Genomic DNA, 23,653 nt, shown 5'->3' with positions numbered 1-23,653 from the left:
CAAAACAGAGGTACTAATTATTGGACCAAAAAACTCTAAAAATAAGCCACTACAATATAATTTAACTCTTGATGGATGTACTGTTACATCATCTTCAACAGCGAAGAATTTAGGTGTTATATTCTATACCAATCTGTCCTTTGAAAATCAAATTACCAATGTTTGTAGAATAGCATTCTTCCACATTAGAAATATTGCTAAATTACGGCACATGCTCTCTGTTGCTGATGCCAAAAAACAAATTAATGCATTCATGACCTCAAGACTAGTTTATTGTAATGCATTACTGGGAGGATGTCCACCAAGATCAATAAATAAACTTCAATTGGTTCAAAATGCAGCAGCCAGAGTGCTAACGAGAACCAAGGAATATGATCATTTTAGCCCCATTTCAAATCAAATCAAATCACTTTATTGTCACACTACCATGTACACAAGTGCAACAGTAGGTGAAATTCTTGTGTGCAGTTCCGAGCAACATAGCAGTCATGACAGTGACGAGACATATACCAATTACAGTAAACAACATACTTACACAACACAATTTACATATCAAATGTACACATACACAACACAATAATTATATACAATGTACAGTAAACGATACACACAATATACAATACAATAAGTAAAGAGTATATGAAATATATATATATAAGTAGTATATTGTGGAGCGGAGGGGGGCGGGGCCGGTCGGAATATCGCGCGCCCGGTCCCCAATCAGCCTGATGAGGCGCGCGAGGGATAAAGGCGGCCGGTGACGATTGTTCAAGAGAGAGAGAATTACGGACATGTCCGTCATGTGTGTTTGTTTATGTGTTTTTGAGTTTCTCATTAAATTATCATTTATATTGACAAGCCGGTTCTCGCCTCCTCCTTGCCCATCCTTCAACTGTGTTACATTGGTGCTGAAACCCGGGAAGGAGGAGGGATGCCCGTCGCAGAGTCCTCGACACTGCCGTCCACCCAGGGGAGCGCCGCTGCCATCTGCCGGAGTAGCCCGACCGCCCGGATGCGGGGTACGGCCGTCGTCCACGGGGCAAGTGGGGACTGGATACCCCGACCGCCTGGAGCGAGGAGCCGCTGCCGGGGCGGAGGAGTGCCCTGCCGTCCCCAGAGACGCGGAGGGGTCGAGGGAAGACCGCCGTCCGCGATGGGAGGAGGGAAGAAACTCTCCGACCGCCGGAGCGGTAGAGCCGCTGCCAGGGGCGGAGGAGTGTCCCCATTTGCCGCCAGAAAAGCGGAGGCGCGTTCTACCCGCTGGGGTCGGCGGTTTCACTCGGTTCGCCCGGTGTTGGAGCGGCTGTCGTCCGCCTGAGTGTGGAGGAGTGTTCAAGGACCACGCGACGGTACATCAGAGAACCGGTGAGTGAGCTTTTTCTCTCTCTCCTCTCTCTCTCCCTGTCGCACCGTGTTGGCCTTTTCCCTCGCCTATTTTGTTTTTTTTTGTTGTTGTTGTTGTCTTCCCCTCCTGTCTCCTCCCAGGGCGAGGAAGGCGGGGATGACCACGCGGGACGCAAGATACACCCCTCCCCAGGGATGGGGGGGGTGTACATCATGCCGGTGGCACCCCGGCCTGAGATAACGCCGGGAGGAGTGTGGAGCGGAGGGGGGCGGGGCCGGTCGGAATATCGCGCGCCCGGTCCCCAATCAGCAATGGACATTGGACATTGGTTCTACAATTACACATCGAAAACCGGACTTCAAATTCCTCAATACAAACACGCCGGCGGAGCCCTTTGTCTGGGCTGCTCGGCCGCGGAAACGCAGAAGGAAAAGGGAAAAAAGAGCCGGCGTTCTCATCAGAGTAAGACGTCATGCAAATCGACCCCGCTACCCAGTATACTACTGGCAAATGTTCAGTCTCTGGACAACAAGCTCTGTGAGCTGAGAGCGTGGATCTCTTTCCAACGAGAGACGAGGGATTGCTGTGTTATCTGTCTTACAGAAACCTGGATGTCTGCAGAGATTCCAGACTCAAGCGGACAGAGCGAAAGACCTCTCAGGTAAAAGCAGAGGTGGTGGTGTATGTTTTATGATCAACAAATCATGGTATGATCAGAGGAACGTACATTTCATCAAGTCTTTCTGCTCTCCTGATCTGGAATATCTCATGCTTCTGTGTCGACCATTCTGGCTACCGAGGGAATTCACAGCGGTCATCATCACAGCTGTGTACATCCCCCCACAAGCCGACACAGACCGGGCACTCAGGGAACTGTATGGGAGCATAAGTGAGCAGGAAACCGCGTTCATTGTTATCGGGGACTTTAACAAAGCCAATTTTAAAACTATCGCTCCAAAATACCACCAACACATAAACTTCAACACAGGAGGGGACCGGGTTTTAGATCATTGTTACTCTCCTTTCCGGGATAGCTACAAATCCCTTCCCCACCCCCCATTTGGCAAATCGGACCACTCTTCAGTTCTGCTTCTGCCCGCTTACAGGCAGAAACTGAAACGGGAAGCACCCACCGTCAGAACGATCCAGTGCTGGTCGGACCAATCAGACTCTGCGCTACAAGACTGTTTTGATCACGTGGACTGGGAGATGTTCCGGTCCGCCTCTGATGATGACATCGAGGTTTACGCTGACAGCGTAACGTGTTTCATCAGGAAGTGCGTAGAAGACGTTGTTCCGACCAAAACAATACGGATATAACCCAACCAGAAACCATGGGTTAACGGTGATGTTCATGCGGCACTCAATGCGAGGACCTCCGCTTTTAATTCTTCTAAAATGGAGGAGCGTAAACAAGCCAGTTATGCCTTCCGTAACAATATCAGTGCAGCCAAACGCCAGTACAGGCACAAACTTGAAGCTCAGTTCAACACCACTGACTCTAGAAGTATGTGGCAGGGAATTAACACCATCACGGACTACAAACGGAATAAAGACTCTGCCGTGAACACCGCTGCATCTCTCCTGGACAAACTTAATATATTTTATGCTCGTTTCGAGGACAATAACACCGCTCTCGCGGAGAGAGCACTCGCGGCAGACACTACAGAGGTTGGTTCACTCTCCGTCTCTGTTGTGGATGTAACCCGATCCTTCCGACGGGTGAACATCTGTAAAGCCGCGGGTCCAGACGGCATTCCGGGCCGCGTCATCAGAGCGTGCGCGAATCAACTGGCTGGTGTTTTTACGGACATTTTCAATCTGTCCCTCCTGTCTGTAGTCCCCACATGCTTCAAAACATCAACCATTGTGCCGGTACCGAAGCAAGCCATAATCACTTGCTTAAATGACTGGCGTCCTGTTGCTCTGACCCCCATCATCAGCAAATGCTTTGAGAGGTTAATCAGAGATCACATCTGCTCTGTGCTGCCCCCCTCTTTGGACCCAATGCAGTTTGCCTACCGCAACAACCGCTCCACTGATGATGCTATTGCATCTACACTAAACACTGCTCTCTCCCATCTGGAAAAAAGGAACACATATGTGAGAATGCTGTTTGTAGACTACAGCTCAGCATTCAACACCATAGTGCCCTCCAAGCTTGATGAGAAACTCCGGGCTCTGGGCTTAAACAGCTCGCTGTGCAGCTGGATCCTGGGTTTCCTGTCAGGCAGACGTCAGGTGGTTATAATGGGCAGCAACATCTCCTCATCACTGAGCCTCAACACTGGAGCCCCACAGGGCTGTGTTCTCAGCCCACTCCTGTATTCACTATACACACATGACTGTGTGGCAACACATAGCTCCAATGTCATCATTAAGTTTGCTGACGATACGACGGTGGTAGGTCTGATCACTGACAATGATGAAACAGCCTACAGAGAGGAGGTGCACACTCTGACAGGCTGGTGTCAGGAGCACAAACTCTCCCTCAACGTCAGTAAAACCAAGGAGCTTGTAGTAGGCTTCAGGAAGAAAGACGGAGAACACAGCCCAATCACCATCAATGGAGCACCGGTAGAGAGAGTCAGCAGTTTCAAGTTCCTCGGTGTCCACATTACTGAGGAACTCACATGGTCCGTCCACACTGAGGCCGTTGTGAAGAAGGATCACCAGCGCCTCTTCTTCCTGAGACAGCTGAGGAAGTTTGGAATGGACCACCACACCCTCACACGGTTCTACACTAGTACTGTAGAGAGCATCCTAACTGGCTGCATCACCGCCTGGTACGGCAATAGCACCGCCCAAAACCGCAAAGACCTGCAAAGGGTGGTGCGAACTGCCAGAAACCTCATCGGAGGTGAGCTTCCCTCCCTCCAGGACATATACCAGGCGGTGTGTGAAAAAAGCTAGGAGGATCATCAGAGACTCCAGCCACCCAAGTCATGGTCTGTTCTCACTGCTACCATCAGGCAGGCGGTATCGCAGCATCAGGACCCGCACCAGCCGACTACATGACAGCTTCTTCCCCCAAGCAGTCAGACTGTTGAACATCGTTACATTGGCTACCTGTTAAATTACATATTATTTTAAAAATTCTGTTCACGTACAAAGCTTTGAATGGTCTAGCTCAACAGTACTTCTTCCCAATCCTATAAAATTAGCCTAAAACGCCTAATCAAGGCATACCCAAAGTAAATTTAAAGCTGTTCTTGAACCTTTTGGAGTACATGCATGTTTTGGTCACATTTGAAAGGGGAGACACTGAAGTTTTTTTTCCCAGCAGTCAGAATTACTGTAAGTGCTACTGATTTTGAGTAATAGAAGTTTGAACACAATGAAATAGAAGTTTGTTTTTCCGCCTGAAATTATTTTTTGCATACAGATGCCTGCAGATGACTATAACTTGCAGCTATTAGCTTGAGAACACAATGGGATCACAGCATGAAGCCTTACCTTTTCCAAGTTCAAATTTTATAACAATACCATAAAAAATGAATATTTTACACATGCTTTTCTGAGGGGACACCTAGGCGTTTTACAAAAGTGCCTTTTGGATACTCCAAAAAGACCCTTTGGTAACCTACGACAAAAAGGCTACTACTTTTGAACGCTTCAACATACAGTCATAATTTTGGGCTCTAATGAAATATGACACTTAGAGCTATCATATTCCATATCCAGATCCACTATTAGTTTTGCTGACACAGAGTAACTGATGCATAAACACATTAGAGTGCCTTTTCCCTTCTTGAAACTAAACGTTGTGCATATAAAAGAGTCAAAACTAGTGCTATGGTGGAAAATTTGTTTATATAAAAAATACACAACAAACTATTTACATGAATTTTTACACAAAGTATTTACAAACCATTATAAAATTGTACATGTTTCTAGCAACATGACAGTCATTGTAGCAGTCACGTTTTGGTACAAAGCACAAAGGCACATCACAGGAGGAGTTCTTCACTGGTGTCTTTGCATGACCCTGCCTGCACTTCAGACGACCAGCGGTGCAAGATTTGGTGATGTGCAACGGCCTGTGATGTGCTTTTCGTGGAGCAGGAGATATGGGTCTGGCTGTGGAGTGAGACCCCAACTCTGCCAGCTCCTCAGCAAGGGTCTCTCTGAAAGCCTTCTGGTTCATAGGGACCTCTCCTTTACATGGGGCTCCTCTCTTGATGAGGAGCTGTCCTGCTGCTCCACTCTATGTGGCCGCTTGCTGAGTGGGGGAGAAGTATCCGGCTCCCAATCGCTATTTGATTCATCAGATAATTGCCTATAGTGAAAATAAAGAAATAAATGTCATTTACGAAGCTAGACAAAACTTTTCCATCTTTTCTGTATTCTATATATATATAGTTTTTCTTTTCGAGTGTGTAAATATGTATTATTGTATGTATATTTACTGTAAATACTGTATACTTTGCCAGTGTACCATGGAACAAATAGATACACACCTCCCCCATAAATTCAGCATTGTAACAAAGAGACTCTCAAACACAACATATATTCTTATTTTCAACTTATATTTATTGATTATATATATATATATATATATATATATATATATATATATATATATATATATATATATTATATATTTACAGTAAATATACAAAACATCTATATAGCATGTCAATAGATCTGAAACAAACAATGAACTAAAACCTCACACACGCACAAACAAATACAAAAAACAGTTCAAACACTCACTGAGGAAACACACGACAAAGGGTAATTACAAAATGTGTATTCATTATTCAAACTAAAGCTTATTTATGCGGAATATACAGTAATATATGTTATAAAACACAAGAAAACACTTTCTTGTCCAGAGCAATGTCTCATCCCTCCATAAACATTTCCTCTGCCTCTGAGTCATCCGTATTGTTTTCAGAAATTTCATCTCCAGACTCATCGTTTTCACAACGAATGCCTTTTTATATCACATCCTGGGGCGAAAATCCTGTTTTTCGCCTCCGTTTCACCATATTTAAATGTCCAAATGTGTAAACAGTTCCAAAACAACACTCTTCAGCTTTTACGCACAGGCGCACAAAACACTCGGTAATGGCAAGACAACTTTGTGCACACACATTACAGAACCATGCTCTAATCTTCCCACTAAAGCATCATATCACTGTTTTCAGAATTTCATTGGCTATACGATACGCCAGTCATCTGCAAACTAGGCTGTAATTGGTTTGATCAGGAAACAAAGGAAAGGGGGGAGGCCCTTACATTCGACACAGACTGTGGTTGGCTATTGAATGCTTTGGACAGGACATGGAAGCTCCTATTGGGTCAAAAGAGGTGTCAATCGAAAGGTCAGAGTGCAACATCCATTTTGATACCGGATATAGGAAATGTTTACATCTGAACTGAAGTTATTACCGATAATATGTGAAAGATTAGGCACAGCTGCCAGGTGCTTTGAAATGATGCAGCAAGAGTCTGTGGATATTTATTGATGTAATAATGTGATTTGGACTAAACATTTTACTTGATTTGATCGTTTGGACATTTGACAATGTAACAACACCGTTTTTGTTGGGAAGTTATGGATCAGTGGACTACTATGAGGCTTCATAGATGAGTTGCCTAAATTTTGTTATTGTTTGTTTATATGTTGGTGGTCTGACAAAGATACAGATTGTACCTGCTGTTGTGATTGTATCTTAAAATGGTTTATATCAATAGAAAATCAAGAAATGTAGCTTTCCAAAGATATGTGGCATGTGTACCAATGTACACACAGCAGTTTTGTGCATCGCATAGTTTTATTTTGTACATTTACAGACCCGTCTGCGGGCTGTATGATTCCATTAAGTTAAGTGACCTTCTACCACGCTATATTCCATCACGTTCATTATGATCGCAAAATTCTGTCCTGTTAATAGTTCCTAGAATATCAAAATCCACAAAGGAGGTACATCCTTTTCATATTTGACTCCTAAACTATGGAATAGTCTCCCCTAACACTGTTCGAGATGCAGACACACTCCCTCAGTTTAAGTCTAGACTAAAGACTCATTTATTTAGCCAGGCATACACCAAATTTATCCTCCAACCCACAATTAGGCTGCTTTAGTTGGGTCTCCCGGAACCAGAAACATTGATCATGATTTGTAACTCTGCAATAAATTGAATGGCATCTACTCTTATATTATTTTATTTGTTTCCCTGTCTCAACCTCGGGACTCCTATCCTGAGGTCACCAGAACCGGCTGGATCCAGCACCATTCCTGCTTCATGTTGAACTCCAATGCTACGTGTTGCTGAATGATGATGACTAAATGCAGCAGGTTCCTGCCAAACATCACTGCAGTCTATTATGATGGACTTCAGAGGATGAACTGATGCCAACTCCAACCATAAGACATGGGATACTTCATATGCCATTGTCTGAACCTTTGATTTAGGATGGACCACTTCACCGAAATGACCTTCCAGGTTGAACTGCGTTTCACATCCCTGATCTCTGCCTGCATCACCTCAGTCTATTGATGGACTACGATCTTGAAATGGAATGCATAGACCAACAATTGCCAACAAAAGCCTTCATCAGCCAATGAACAAGGACAATTGCATCTATGTGAACTTCTGCAGTTAATCCAGGATGGACTTCAAAGACATTGGTCATTAATCTTACAGTTCAAACAAAATTGATGTTTAAACACTGACCCTTAGCACTTAGTTTAATAATTTTAAACCATGACTTTAACTATACATAATTAATATTTACATTATATTCATGATGTTAGCCAGAGGGGAACTGGCCCCCACAGTAAGTCTGGTTTCTCCCAAGGTTATTTTTCTCCATTAATCAACATCTTATGGAGTTTTGTGTTCCTTGCCACAATCGCCTTCAGCTTGCTCACTGGGGTTATTAATAAAAATTGTATTTAATTACTTATTTTTGTCTGTATTTTATCTAATTACACAATGATTATTCATCAACTTTATAGACATTACAGTTTTATCATCTGTTAATGCCTGATCTTCTGTAAAGCTGCTTTGAAACAATGTGTGTTGTGAAAGGCGCTATACAAATAAAATTGACTTGACTTGAATTGTTATAAAAGATCAAATATTATTTCTAAATTGATATTAGATAGCAAATCGTTATATTTGTGTTGTCTCGCAAGCTATAATATATTTGCAAAAGCTTGTAGAAAAAAATGAATAGTGTAAGTAAGTAAGTAAGTAAAGTTTATTTCTAAAGCGCTTTTCACAGATAAAATCACAAAGTGCTGTACACGAGAAAGGTAAAAGCAAAATCTTATATAAACAATATAAAAATATATACAATACATATGTAAAATCAAAGTGACACTAGTTAAAACCCATCAACCAAAAGCCTTCTTAAATAAACAAGTCTTCAGATCTTTTTTAAAAGAGTCAACAGAGTCAGCCAGACGCAGAGACAGGGGCAGGGCGTTCCACAGTCTGGGGGCAACAGACTGAAAAGACAGGTCCCCACGGGTTTTATAATGAGTCTTGGGGACCATAAGAAGGTTCTGGCCAGAAGACCGAAGAGTGCGGCTAGAGGAGTGCTGACTCAAAAGGACCTTGATGTACTGTTGGGCCTGACTATTTAATGCCCTAAAAGTCAGCACTAAAATCTTAAAATCAATCCTATATTTTACAGGGAGCCAGTGGAGAGTCAACAAAACGGGAGTGATATGAGACCTTCTTGGGGCACCAGTTAAAAGTCTAGCAGCACAATTTTGAACCATTTGCAGCTTGTTCACAGCAGACTTATTCATGAAGGTAAAGACAGAGTTGCAATAATCAAGTCTAGTTGATATGAAAGCATGAATAATAATTTCCAGATCCTTCTTTGACAACATTTTACGTTATCTTAGAGATATTCCTGAGGTGATAGAGGCAGTTTCGGACAAGCTGTTTTGAGTGTATCTCCAAAGACATGGCCTGGCCAAACACAACCCCCAGGTTTCTGAGGCTGGATTTGACAGAGGAGCCAAGGGAGCCAAGGTGCTGTTTGATCACCGGGATCTTATGGTCTGGAGCAAAGATCAATGTTTCAGTCTTACTTGCATTTATCTGCAAAAAGTTTGTGGCCAGCCAGTCTTTGATAGAGGACACACACTCTAAGAACAGTGACAATCGATGGAACTCAGCATCATTAAAAGAACAATACAACTGGACATCATCGGCATAAAGATGATACGATACATCCTTAAAACAACCCATAATATGACCAAGTGGCAAAATGTACAGTAAAAACAAAATAGGCCCCAAAACTGACCCTTGTGCCACTCCGCAGGACAAATTGGTCACATCTGACTGTACATTGTTTATAGAAACATTAAAGGTTCTGTCTTGAATATAGGAAGAGAACCACTGTAGGACAGATCCAGATAGTCCCATCTCATTTTGAAGCCGGTTGATCAGTATACTGTGATCTACCGTGTCAAAGGCAGAACTCAAATCGAGAAGTACAAGTACAGTGTAGCGGCCAGTGTCCGCTGCCATCATCACATCACTAGAGACTTTGATAAGAGCTGTTTCAGTGGAGTGCATTTTCCGGAAACCAGACTGAAAAATAGCAAATAGGTTGTGCTGCTCCATAAAGGAAGTCAGCTGGCATGCCACTACTTTTTCCAAAATTTTTGAAATAAATGGAAGTATATACATTTTAAAATCTAACATAAATTAGTATTTGCACTTTTATTTCCTTAATAATGTATTATTGTATTTATTTATTTCCACATGTATTTATTTCTGCATTTATATATTTCCACATTTACGTATTTCTACATTTATTTATATCCTTATTTATGTATTTCTACATATCTGTGTCTGTAAGGGGGTGTGCTTTTCTACTTCAGGCATAACAATTGAGCTTGGAGGAATTAATCTCTTTTTCTAACTCGTCCTTGGCCGTTTGTCCAATTTGCACGTAAATTGGACTGCTTCATCTAGAGGCATTCACGATAAAATGTTAATCACAGAATTTTGATAAACATACCATTTTCGAATGACGCTTCAATGAATTTGACAAAGAACAAGCAAAATTGAACTTGAGGCTGTATCTCCGAAATGCTTTGAGGGATTGTGATGAAACTTTGTACGTGTCATCAACATTAAGCCCTGAGGATATACTTTGCCACACTGCTCCCTACTGGTCAGGAGATATGAAAAAATAAATTTTTTGCCTAGAACTCTTGAACGCTTTCCTGGATGATAACCATAATGCCCAGATAATACCTGTGGTGGACCACTGATTGGCTGACGACTTGAATGTGTTTTACTGTAGATTTGAAAGGCCCAATCTCACACCCCACACCCGCTCTGACCTTCAGTACACACAAACACCAACACCTCCTGCAACCCCCCTCCTCCCCCCTCCTGCTATTCAACCTGCACTCAAGATCTGTGAAGATTATGTGTGCCGTGTCTTTCAGAAGCAAAAGACGAGGAATGCTTCAACCCAGATGGTGTCTCACCAGCGTGCCTCCGATCCTGTTCTAACCAACTGGCCCCATCTTCACACAGATCTTCAATAGATCACTGGAGCCATGCTGCTTCAAACTCTCAATTATTATCCCTATCCCTAAGAAACCAAAAATCACAGGACTTAATGACTTCAGACCTGTCGTCTGTGGTCATGAAGTCATTTGAGAGACTGGTGTTGCCCACCTGAGGGACATCACTGGTCCTTTTCTAGATCCCCTTCAATTTGCTTATCGTAGGCAGGTCTGTGGATTATGCAGTCAACATGGGATTGCATCATGTCTTGCAACATCTGGACAGATAGGGGACATATGCAAGGATCCTTTTTGTGGACTTCAGTTCAGCTTTCACTACCATCATCCCAGTTATTCTCCAGACTAAGTTAAACCAACTCCCTGTTCCCATGTCTATCTGTCAGTGGATTACCAGCTCAAGTCAAGTGACAAGTCAAGTGGTTTTTATTGTCATTTAACCATATAGTACACAGCGAAACGAGACAACGTTCCTCTAGGACCATGGTGCTACATAAAACAACATAGGACAAACACAGAACCACATGAGACTACACAGATTAAATAATATTTCTACATAAAGTGCACTTGCAAACATGTGCAAAAGTACGGGACAGTACTCTAAATTACTAAAAGGAACAGGAAAATAGGCACAGTAAGAGACAGTGAGACACTACTCTTCTCACTCTACACCAATGATTGCACCACCAGGGACCCCTCTGTCAAGCTCCTGAAGTTTGCAGACAACATCACTGTCATCGGCCTCATCTGAGATGATGATGAATCTGAAATGGAATGCACACTCATTTCCACATTCTATGATTTGGGACATTCTAATCTCAGAGACTATACAGGGTGGATAGGGTCCAGACAGGAACAGGGATAGTGATGGGAGAAACAAAGCTTTTTAAAACACTGAATCAATTGCTTTGCAAAATGATTCACTGTTTCGAAGAGCTCAAAATCAAATCAAATCAAAATCAAATCACTTTATTGTCACACTACCATGTACACAAGTGCAACAGTAGGTGAAATTCTTGTGTGCAGTTCTGAGCAACATAGCAGTCATGACAGTGACGAGACATATACCAATTACAGTAAACAACATACTTACACAACACAATTTACATATATAAACACCACAAACTGGTAACATCTGCTGGTCAAAACAGTGTAAATGCAACGAAAACACCGCCCTAACAAGTGACACTTTGTACAAACCAACTGCAAAAAAGATTTCATAAAAGTGTAATCTCTTAAATGTAATCTACAAATCATTAAATATCATTCAACCAAGTGTCTGGATAATGTGTTATTTTATTATTTTGTACTTCTTGTTTTCTGTGTTTTAGGGAGGCCATGGCTAATCAGGCCAATTAAAGAAAATTAACTCTCACTCTACCTTTATGTAATATACACGTGTTTGTCATTGAAAATATAAAAATGAAAGAGGCAGTGTTACCAGTGAGGAAAATTATGTTGGTAAAGTGGCATACAAAGAACCTCTACTTTAGAAAAATTAATTTTGCTTTGCACAGATATTGCTGTTATCGAGAGGTATTTATTGGCCTGGTGGAACAGATGAGGGAATATCGTCTGGTATTTTTCCCAGTAGTTCAGTGGATCACTTGTTCTGGAAATGGTGTACGTCAGCAGAGATGAGTTGCAGAGTGACACTGTGGACTCTTTGTGTCTCTGCAATTTTATGGTCCAGGAGTTATCCTCCTCCTGAAGTTGATGGCTGGGGTAATACCAGTGGTGGCAGTGTAGCTGAAGTCTGAAATCTGTGCACTGCATTCAGCAATCACTTTTGTTGCGTTCAACCTTGCAGCAAGCATGTCCTGCATTCCATGTTATGTAGGAAGCACATATGTTGGGTCAAGCATCTTGACAAAAGCCCTGAATCCCTCATCCTCCATCACTGAAAATGGCTTTGAATCCGTGATGATCTTGTCCAATAATCACTTTTGCCTTCCTGGTAAATAAAGAAAATAATTAATTATTACACTGTCCACTGTGTGAAGTTCTTAAATTTGTCTTTATGATGTGCAAAGTAGGCTTTTAGATTCAGCAGATGTATGCCCATCAGATAAAACATTAGGGTTGATGGAGTGCAGGTATCGCAACATCGATGAAGTATTATTGGTAATTCACAACTCTTGGATGCACTTTGCAAGATTGCTATTAAATGTTGTCCAAAAAATGCCATTTCAAAGATCTTGCCTACATAATAACCCACAATATCTGACCATTTAGATTTTTTTATAGTTCATTTTGAAGGGGTTTCAAATCAGATGATCAGCAAGGCATCTTGAGGCAAGCACTGACCATGGATCAGTCCAAACAGTATTGAATCATTTCAGTTTTATGAACCAGCATTATAAGACTGACCCGAGATCCGTTAAAACCTCATGAAACAGGTTAATGGGTTCACTCAGGTTTAACTATTAGAGATCAACTCCCCCGGGAACAACCAAAACTTCAAAACACTATGCCATAACAAAGCCTAATTTGCTGAAATCATGTGACTTGGCCAGTTTGATATGTGTTCCGAAGCATTGGTTTGAAACAAATGATTTGTAAAGGTTTTAAAGCTTTATGAAGCATGTTTAGAAAGCACCCATCACCACTGTCTGTAAATATTTCTTCAGTACTTGGTTTCAAATTATGTGATGACAAAACAGACTATAATTCACTACTGTTCTGCCAAAATATTAACAGTTACAAACTTGTCTCTGTCAGGTCCATTGCCCACCTGGAGGCTCCAAATATAACAATCATCATCAAAGAGATGGAGGAGCTGAAGTGTCATCTTCAACACATCGAGTCACCAGTAGTGCTGTGTCATAATGATCTCCTGACTAAAAATATAATCTACAACATCCAAGAAGGTGACAAAAAAATGTCTTAGCTTTAACTAAATCTGTGCTTTTTTTGGAGGCAATAAATTGGAATACATTAATTTAGTTGAAATGCTTCTGTTCTGAGACAGAAGCATTTCTAGAAAGTCATATTGTCCAGACATTGTAATAATAACATTCATGTTTAAATAATATATGTGAGTTATCTTTTTATCATGTGTTTATCTAAAAATATAAATTTATGTGGAATGATAAGGCATTATACAGTAGGTATTCAACCAGAATAAAATGCACTAATGCACAGATTAACGCGGCAATAAAAACAAACATTTTCCATGTGAAACTCATTCACAAAATCCCTGCCACAAGGTGCAAAGGGACACTTTTTGCACCATAGTTCAGTGTGAGGAAAGTGAGAGTCATTATTATTAACATTGTTAATATTATTATATAGCCACTATTGTATCTGTTAGTTTTCTTTTTCTTCTTCGTCTTATTATTATTATTATTATTATTAAGTGCCAGGCCCCAAAGGGGCTGTAGTCCCAATTGTATCTGTTAGTTTTCTTATTAGGGGCCAAGCAGCAACAGTGTTGTTGCCCCTATTGTATCCATTATTATCAATAGGGACCAAGCCCCTATGGTGCTGTGGCACCTATTGTTTCTGTAAATATTATTATTATTATTCCTTCCCAATGGGAGTCTAAGGCAGCCCATAGAACCGTACATAGGAAAATTATTTTGGCACACTGATAGGGGTTTGAAACACAGATGGGGTAGGCATTAATAGCACCCATACCAAATTTGGGGTCTCTAGGACACACTTTATAGCACCACCACCAGTTTAAAAAAAATCACTTTTCTTTTGCATGTATCTTTTGAACCATTTGTCCTAGAAACAAAATTATTTTGGGCCACCTATTGTTCAAGAAATGTGAAATATTTATAATTTTGCCTTTAACTTTTGAACTGTATGTCCTAAAATGTGAGCTTGATTTCTTTTAATTCATTGGGTCACGAGGATTTCAACAACACCAATATTTTCCTTATTGGCCATACTGTCTCTCCTCCATATTGAATTTGATTAAAAAGTTACATATTTGAGTAGCGTAGTGCCATGCGAGGGTCAGACATGTGAATGGTGAGCTCTGCACAAGTTGCTAGTTTTAATACTTTTTATGTTATAAACCGCTGAGATTTGATACAATCGAATTCATAACTGGTCTAGGAAGACAATATGTGAAAGAATTCAAAATCCTTGGACTCTGGAGACATTGAGCTGTGCTCAAGCTGAAGCCCCTGTGCAACAGGCCGAAAGCCTGCTCAGTTTGTTCAGACACTCAATTTGGCCAGTCAGGCGAAAGAGATTCAGCGACAACTGTTGAACATGTTGGCAATGCTGACGAAGGTCATTGCTGACTTGGAGGACCTTGCAGGAATACATCGATCGATCACTGCCATGGAGACTAAATTCACCGAGATGGTAATAAGCTGGAAATCAAGCGAGCTCACAGTGTTCCAGCTCGGAGATCCGCTGAGGGAGGGCGATCCAGATCAATTCTAATCAATCAAAAAACTTTCGGAGATCATCCGATAAAGATCTTGTGTTACTCAAGGCGAGGAGGTAAGGGAGGCTTTGTTGGAAGAACCACAAAATGTTCTTGGTCCCAGACTTTGCTAATTCAACAAGAGAGAAACGTGATAGATTCAAGGAATGCAAGAAATGCATTGATACTTCACAGGATGTGTAAAAAGTCTGGTCTTACAGTGGAGACTTTTGAACCCATCTGGTAGGAACGATATATTTTTTTCATCAGTCCATAAGATTTATTCTAGACTAGATTTTTTCCCTCATTTCATCTGTTGTTGATTGCTCAATTGGAAAAATCTTAATCTCAGATCAGGCCCTGGTGAATTTTGAGGTGTTGCCATATACAGAGAAAAAGAAATCATATAGTTGGCGCTTTAATGTATACCTTTTGCAAAATCCTGAATTCCAACAAATGTTAAAGGCTGAAATAAGTGTTTATATGGAGACCAACTTGTCCTCAGTATCCTCTGTGTGCGTGGCTTGGGAGGCACTTAAGGTGGTTCTTAGGGGTTGGATCATACAGTATGCCTCATTCATAAAAAAATCCAAAGTTCGAGAACTTGTGGAGTTAGTAGGAAATATTAAAAGTGCAGAGGTCGATTGAAATATAGATATAATACCATTTTGTCGCGGAAAGTTGAGTTTTGGTTATTCAGGGCAAGACAGTCATACTTTGAGTCGGGGGACAAAGCTATGATCTATATATGTATATGGCTAGATATATAAAGCAGAGAGAGTCTTTTTCTGCCATTGCCTCAGTGAAATCTGCTGGTGGTGAAATTTTTACCTTGGCCAATTGATATTAATAATGCTTTTTAAGAATTCTATCTTGATCTCTAGAGTTCCACATCTTTGGCATAAATTGTCTTGATTCTGAAATAACCTTGCAGGAGCTTGATGAGGTAATTAAGGCCCTGCCTACAGTCAAGGCTCCGGGGCCAGATGGCTTTGCCGCTGAATTTTTTAGATCTTATGCTACAGAACTGGCTCCACTTTTGTCAGAAGTTTATACAGAATCATTAAAAAATTTAAAGCTTCCGCCAACCATGACACAAGCCTGTATCAGTCTGATTCTTAAAAAGGACAAAGATCCAAGCGAGTGTAAAAGTTATCTTCCTGTTTCCCTGATCCAGTCAGATGTAAAAAATGTTTACAAAATTCTGGCTAACCGATTAAGTAAAGTTATGTCATCACTTATACATATTATATTATATTATATTCATCTCTGACCCTACTAGATCTATGCCTTACCGCCACATAATTATTAAATCCATTTCCAAGTTCTCAGAATACAAAGTCAATTGGTCTAAATCTGAATCTTTGGATTTGACAGCGTACTGTCCAGTAACAGCCTTCCAGCTGGTCGCCTTTCAGTGGCCCAAACAGGGCATTAATATTTGGGAATTTTATTTATTCCCAGCAAACTTGTCTGATTTAGTCAGAGTTTATTTTGATCCCTTAATAAAAAGGTTTTTGAATGATGTGGACAGTTGGGTTTCATTACATTTATTGATTATTGGGAAGGTTAATGTTTTTAAAATAAATTGTAGTCCAAAATTCAACTACCTGTTACAGTCTCTTGCTGTAGATGTCCAATTTGATAGCATAGAGAATTTCTTTATTTGGATTAAATAATAATATTAAATTTCAGAAAGTTATATAGGCCAATTCACAAAAGTGGGTTAGGCCAACCCAATTTAGTTGTATTATTATGCATTTGGTCTCAGACATTTGGCTCATTGGTCACTTCCACCTGAGAGAGCCCCTGCTTGGTTTTGTATTGAAAATGAAGTTCTTGCCCCCAGATCACCACTGCAAAGCCTTTCAATCAAACTGTCCAGAGAGGTTAAGTTAAACCCTGTTTTTTGCATTTGCACTTGTATGGACAAAGGTGTCCAGAGTGTTTAATTCAGATATTTATCTAAATGTTGCCTTAAGCTTATGGCTAAACCCCAAACTATGCATTAATTAATCCCCTTTTTGTTGGTCAGAGTGGATTGGGAGGGGGGTTAATACACTTGGTGACCTATATGAGAAAGGTGTTCTGAGATCCTTTAAAAATTTGGTTAAATATTTTGCGATCCTCAGATCTCAGTTTTTTAGGTATTCACAGCTACGCCACTTGCTTTGCTGCTTTAGGAGGGTGTATGCTATTCCCAAAAATAGTACAGATACTCTGGGAGAGGTGATCACTGCTTTTGAAAAAGGACATGAGGCATCAGTTTATTACTGCTTGTTAATTCTGAGTCTGGGGGACGGAGTCTCGACCACTCTCAAGAGATTATGGGAGAAAGATAATGGTTATCCCATCAATGGATATTTTTTCCCTGATGGCACGGGCATATTCTAGGATGACAATGCCAAGATTCATCAGGCTCAAATTGTGTAATAGTGGTTCTATCAGGAAAACTTGCAGTGAACTTGAGTGAAATTTAAGATTACATTTATTTGATGAATATAAAACAGAAAAGTAATGTCTCTCTTTTGCGTAGGCTCCGTCTGGCGGTCCGAGGAAGTTGTACTCGGAACTGTCATATCCTGCCAGAGATAGGAGGCAGGGGCGAGGATCCTACCCCCGTGCAGGACGGGACTCAACCTGTAGTGGTGGGGTGGTGGAGGTTGCCATGTTAGCACACTGAAAAAGCAACGTGATAGATTGTGAGCAGACTTATAAAGCAATGGATTGGATGTGATTGCCTAGAAATTACCCAGCTAAATTAGCCAGCTAATGATGTACAGTTGCTAGTCTTCCCACTAGAACTACGCTGTGCTTACATTTCAGGGAACATGAGGAATTATTTTCACACATGAATTAGCCACCACAGAGTCCCAACCTTAACCCCACTGAAAGTCTTTGGGATATGCTGAATAAGACTTTACGGAGTGGTTTGACATTCCAGTCATCAATACAAGATCTCGGTAAAACATTAATGCAACTCTGGATGAAAATAAATGTTGTGACGTTGCGTAAGGTTGTTGAAACACTGCTATATAATTTCTGTCAAGAATTGAAAAACTTAATCAATGTTACTGAGCTTTGGGACAAAATCAGTTAATAGCAAATACTAATAAAATACTTGAAAGTCTATGTGCATTGAAAATGAATAACAATGCACATAGACTTCAGTTTTGAACTGCATGGCATTTCTGATTACATGTAGCCTAAAGGTCAGATGCATGTTATGAGACAAATATTATACAAATAATGGAGTCACAATACTTCCAGCCTAATTCATGTAATGGAAAATTTTGATTCTTATTCAAATATTTTTCAATATTTTATTTAATAATTATTCTACTCCCATGAAGAACAATTCTGTTTACTTTTTCTTTCATTTTTATTGCTAGAAGAATATAACATGACACATTGATGTGCATATACAGTGTATTAATTCATTCAATTTTGATAAACATAGAAAATATGGGCAAGCTTATCGGCACATTAAAAAGAAAGCACAGACTCAGAGTTTTACAGTGTTTGGAAGTTACAATTGTTTGAATATGCTGCCAAATGATGCTCGCTCAATGTCTGTGCAAATGTATAAAAGGACTCACAAATAATCTTTTTTCTCTAATGCAATATGAATGTATAAATGGAAACAAATCAGCCTCCAATATGTGCATCCTTGTGAACACTGAATGTTGCAGGAAAGTGTTTGTCATGCATTTACATTGAACTTCCAACCAGGAAATCATTGTTGTGGTGGTGTTCTTACATTTGTCCTTCTTCTCTTTGATGACAGTTGGTGAAACAAACTTAATGTGCCTTACTTCCTCCAACTAAATGTTTGTGACTATGGGAGAAAGAGCTTTGAGGCATTCAGCTCTGGCCTGTTAAAATTCTAAGGTTCTAGCACCCTTTAGCGGTTTAGAGCTAATGAGTAATCCACATGCTGAGAGATGTGATCAATAATTCCTTATAGTGCTTTTCTAGGAACTCAAAGCACTTTACATAGTATAGGGGGACTTTCCTCAACCAACACCAGTGTGCAGCATCTACCTGAATGATGTGACACAGCCATAGTGTGCCAGTATGCTCACCACACACCAGACAGATGTGTTATCTTATTGTGAAGAAAATCAACAATACACAGCTCTATAAAGAAGAGCGAGAGTTTGCTTTTGTGAGTGAGTAAAAGATGGATCGAAGTGAACATAAAGGTGAGAGAGTGTAGTCTTAGCCCATTATATACTGCAACAAAATATGCTTTTGATTAGTCTTTTTTGGCTTGTTTTCCAAAATATAATACTTAAAACACCTTTAAAACAATGTACTTTTACTTTAGGGGCTATAATACATAAGAAAAAATTGTTGTTGGAGAATACAATATTTAATATTTACCTGAGAAGCAACATATAAGATATTTAAACTTGCTTTTAGAGAATATATCTTGTATGTGAGTTTGTGTTTTCTTTACTGCACTTGCAGAAGGATGAACAAGTGAAAAAAATTCACTTATATACAAAATGCACTTCCCAGTGGGCAACTGATGTTGAAAAGACATAAAATTGACATCAAACATGACAACAACATAAAAAAACAGGTCAAATATGCAAATCAAACTGATGTCAAAACTTGTGTGTCGTCCATTTGACATCCACACACTGATGTCCTATTCTCAACCAAAATAATGACACCAAAGTAATAAAATGTAAGAAAAGTTTTATTCATCATGCTTCAAATTCAAAAATACAAATGTAAACTGGATTTTGTATCCCCTGAAGGGACTACAGTGTATGTAAAGCAAAGGTTAATGATACTATGAACTATGATGTTAAAAAGATTATATTCAAGATACATTCTATGAAAGCAAGTCTAAATATCTAATATGTTGCTTCTCAAGTAAATGTATATTGTTTAAGGATTTTTAGATAATTTAAATGGAAAACAAGACAAAAACTCTTGATTATAATATATTTTTGGCAGTGAATTTTTTTACAGAATTAAACATATTAAAAAAATAGTTCCCTATCTATCACTCACTCGACGTTGTGTCAATGTAGTGACACTAGGGGTCACTCTTGGGAGCCAGAGACACCTTCTGATCTTTTATAAAAGGCCAATGGGAATTGGCGAGTGGTATTTGCATGCCACTAACCCCGAACATACGGGTATAAAGGAGGGGCATGCTCATTCATATTTTCTCTTCAGAGCCGAACAGTCACTATTTCATTGAGAAATAAGTCATCTGAATTCCCACGGCTTCCATTCACCTCTGCTGGATCCTTACGGTGCATTACAGTGGTTTTCTCCCCTCTCTGCACAGGTGCACTGCAGAGATAAACCCTGGTGCTTTAGCAGATCTACAAAGAATATATTCTAAAAGTGTGGCACACATCGGAAAGTCTTTTTAAAGATGCGTCTTTTTAAAGATGCCTTTCCGGTTGTGTGTTACTCCTGGATGTGATCGATATCACTTGCCTTCAGACGGCCACGATCGCTGTCTTTCGTGCCTGGGTGCTGCCCACAGCAAGACATCTTTCGTGGATGCTTCATGTCCTCATTGCGAGGACATGACCATGGCAAACATTGCAGTTGCACCCCATCGACTCCCTGCCTCGGTCCTTCTACCCATGGGTATGCGGCCAGCGCGGCTAGCACTGGGGGTGATTTGGGGACCACAATGGGACCACCTTCACTGGGTAAATCCCCACAGACCTCCCATTTCCCAGCATGCTCGTTTGCTCGAGTTAGGCTTCTGGATGAGTGCGACGGCTCATCTCAGGGCAAGTTCGACCTCTTGTTCGGTGCCCGCAAATGTGATGAGCTTTCGAGCGCAGCATCGGAGAGCAGGCTCGTCCAGTTGGATGCAAAAGCCTCGGCCGGGCTTCGGGTGAGGTCGTCCAGTCACACGCTGATGCGGAAATGACGGACGTGCTTTCCCAGGCAGCTACGAGTGTGGGGCTAGAGTGGAACCCTCCACTCTCCCCTGAACTCTCGCTGCTCGACGATTGGTATCTCGGCTTGTGGCGCCGCTCACAGCCATGCTCCACCCCAGTTCCTTTCTTGCCGGAAGTGCATGAGGAGCTGACAAGATTGTGGATGGCATTTTTTACTGCCAGGTCCCGATCTTTCGGCTCCCCCACCCTCACTAACCTCAATGGTGGGGCAGCCAAGGGCTACTCAGTGATTCCCCCAGTGGATAAGGCACCTGAAGCTTCCGTCTAGCGCCTGTAGGTTTAGGTAGTCCCTGGCAGCCAAAGCCTACGGTGCCACTGGACAAGCCACCTCTGCTCTGCACGCCATGGCTCTCCTGCAAGTCCACCAAATCAAGGTGCTGAAAGAGCTGCACAAGGGTAGTTCCACCCTGGTATTAATGCAGGAACTGCGCTTGGCGACTGACCTCGAAGGTCACGGGCTGTTCTTTCGGGCGGGTGATGTCCACCTTGTTGGTCCAGGAGTGCCACATTTGGCTCAACCTGGTCAAGAAGAGAGAGGCCGACAAGGCATGATTCCTTAATGCCCCCATTTCCCAGACTAGCCTATTCGGCTACACGGTCGAGGTAGCAGACCATCCTGCCCAGAAAGCGGCGTGGCTCAAGACCCCGCACCCCATCTGCTCGTCGCCAAGGGTGTCCTCCTGTGGCGGCTGCACCAGCTCTGCTGCGGCCTGCCCCGGAGTCGAGTACCCCGCAGGGAGCAGACACCACGCGTCTCACGGCAGGTTGCCAAGAAGAAGGCTTCGAAGCACCCAGGAGAGGGGTGACCCAGGGACCATGAGACCCACTGTTCCGGAGCTGGTGAACAGACCACTCCATACCCCGGTGGAGGGCCAGTAGGAGAATCTTTTGTTCCTTTCTCATTTAATTTCACTGCACGCTCAAGTAGCTGTGATACCCAAAGGTTTAACAAAAGAGAGGTTTCCTTGCTCCCTGAGTCACATAACTGGTGTGTACAGCCATCATTACAACCACCTTCCACCATTTTTCTTTGGCAGATTCAGCACCCTGCGGCAGTTTCCCCACCCCTGCGCACCAAGCTGTGGTACAAACACGCTCAACCCCAGGTGGTTTCGACGGGCCATGGGTTCTCAGATGTGTTGTGTACGCACAGGGACCTGGTGCTCATGCACCTCTGCTGACAAGGGTTTCGGGTCAACTGGGAAAAGAGCAAGCTCCTCCCAGTTCAGAGCATCTCTTTTCTCGGCTTGGAGTTGGACTCAGTCTCGATGACCGCACACCTCACGAATAAGTGCACAGTCGGTGCTGTCCTCTTTGAAGAAAACTTATTTCAGAGGCTCCTGGGGCATATAGTGTACTCAGCCGTGGCCACACTGCTTGGGTTGATGCATATGAGACCGCTTCAGCACTGGCTCCAGACTCGAGTCCTGAGAAGGGCATGGCACTGCGGGACATTTCGCATGGCAATTACGCCGCTCTGTCCGCCTCTTCAGCCTTTGGACCAACCTCACATTTCTACGGGTAGGTGTTCCCCTATAGCAGGTCTCCAGGCGCGTCGTGGTTACAACCGACACCTCCATGATGGGCTGGGGTTCTGTATACAATGGGCACGCAGCTGCAGGCTCCTGGTCGGACCCGCGACTACATTGGCACATCGGCTACCTCGAGTTGTTGGCAATACTGGTTGCCCTGCGGAGGCTCTGGCCATTGATCCAGGGCAAGCATGTGTTGGTTCGGACAGACAAAACAGCAATGCTGGCATATATCAGCACAGTATACGCTCCCGTTGTATGTCACAAATCGCCCACCGTCTCCTCCTCTGGAATCAGCAGTACCTCAAGTCCCTGCGAGCCACTCACATCCCAGGCAACCTCAACACTACAGCGGATGCGCTGTCATGATAGGTTACCCACATGGTAGAGTGGAGACTCCACCCTCAGGTGGTCCAGCGGATCTGGAGTCAATACGGGCAGGCACAGGAAGACCTGTTTGCCTCCCCAGAATCCTCTCACTGGCCGCTTTGGTATGCCCTGACCGAGGCACCCCTCTGTATAGACGCGCTGGAACAGCTGGCCTCCTGGACTATGCAAATATGCATTTCCCCCAGTGAGCCTGCTTGCACAGACCCTGTGTAAGGTCAGGGAAAGGGGAGCAGGTTGTCCTAGTCACACTACTGGCCCTCCCAGACTTGGTTCTCTGACCTCACGCTCCACGCCTCTGCCCCTCCCTGGCAAATTCCCTGAGGAAGCACTTTCTTTCTCAGGGACAGGGCACCATCTGGCACCTGCGACCAGCCCTCTGGAACCTCCATGTCTGGCCCCTGGATGGGACGTGGAAGACCTCAGTGTCCTACCAACTGCTAAAGTAGACATTCAGACGAGGGCTCCCTCTAATACGAGGCGCCGGTATGCTTTGAAGTGGTGTCTGTTCGCTAAGTGGTTTTCTTCTCAAAATGTGAAGA

General features: G+C 42.3%; 1 protein-coding gene across 3 annotated transcripts in view; it reads left to right on the top strand.

Moving 5' to 3' along the window:
* The window catches only part of zgc:113516 (uncharacterized protein LOC541449 homolog), a 230,183-nt gene that overhangs the window by 95,673 nt on the left and 110,857 nt on the right, over positions 1–23,653 (top strand). For all 3 annotated transcript variants that reach the window (XM_052153177.1, XM_052153180.1, XM_052153178.1), the window contains exon 4: positions 13,582–13,730. In XM_052153177.1, coding sequence (XP_052009137.1) covers positions 13,582–13,730 — 149 coding nt within the window. The remainder of the gene's footprint in view (positions 1–13,581; positions 13,731–23,653) is intronic.

The sequence above is a fragment of the Xyrauchen texanus genome, chromosome 22 (assembly GCF_025860055.1).
Source record: "Xyrauchen texanus isolate HMW12.3.18 chromosome 22, RBS_HiC_50CHRs, whole genome shotgun sequence".
Classification (NCBI taxonomy): Eukaryota; Metazoa; Chordata; class Actinopteri; order Cypriniformes; family Catostomidae; genus Xyrauchen; species Xyrauchen texanus.
This window is presented reverse-complemented; position numbering and strand designations above follow the sequence as displayed.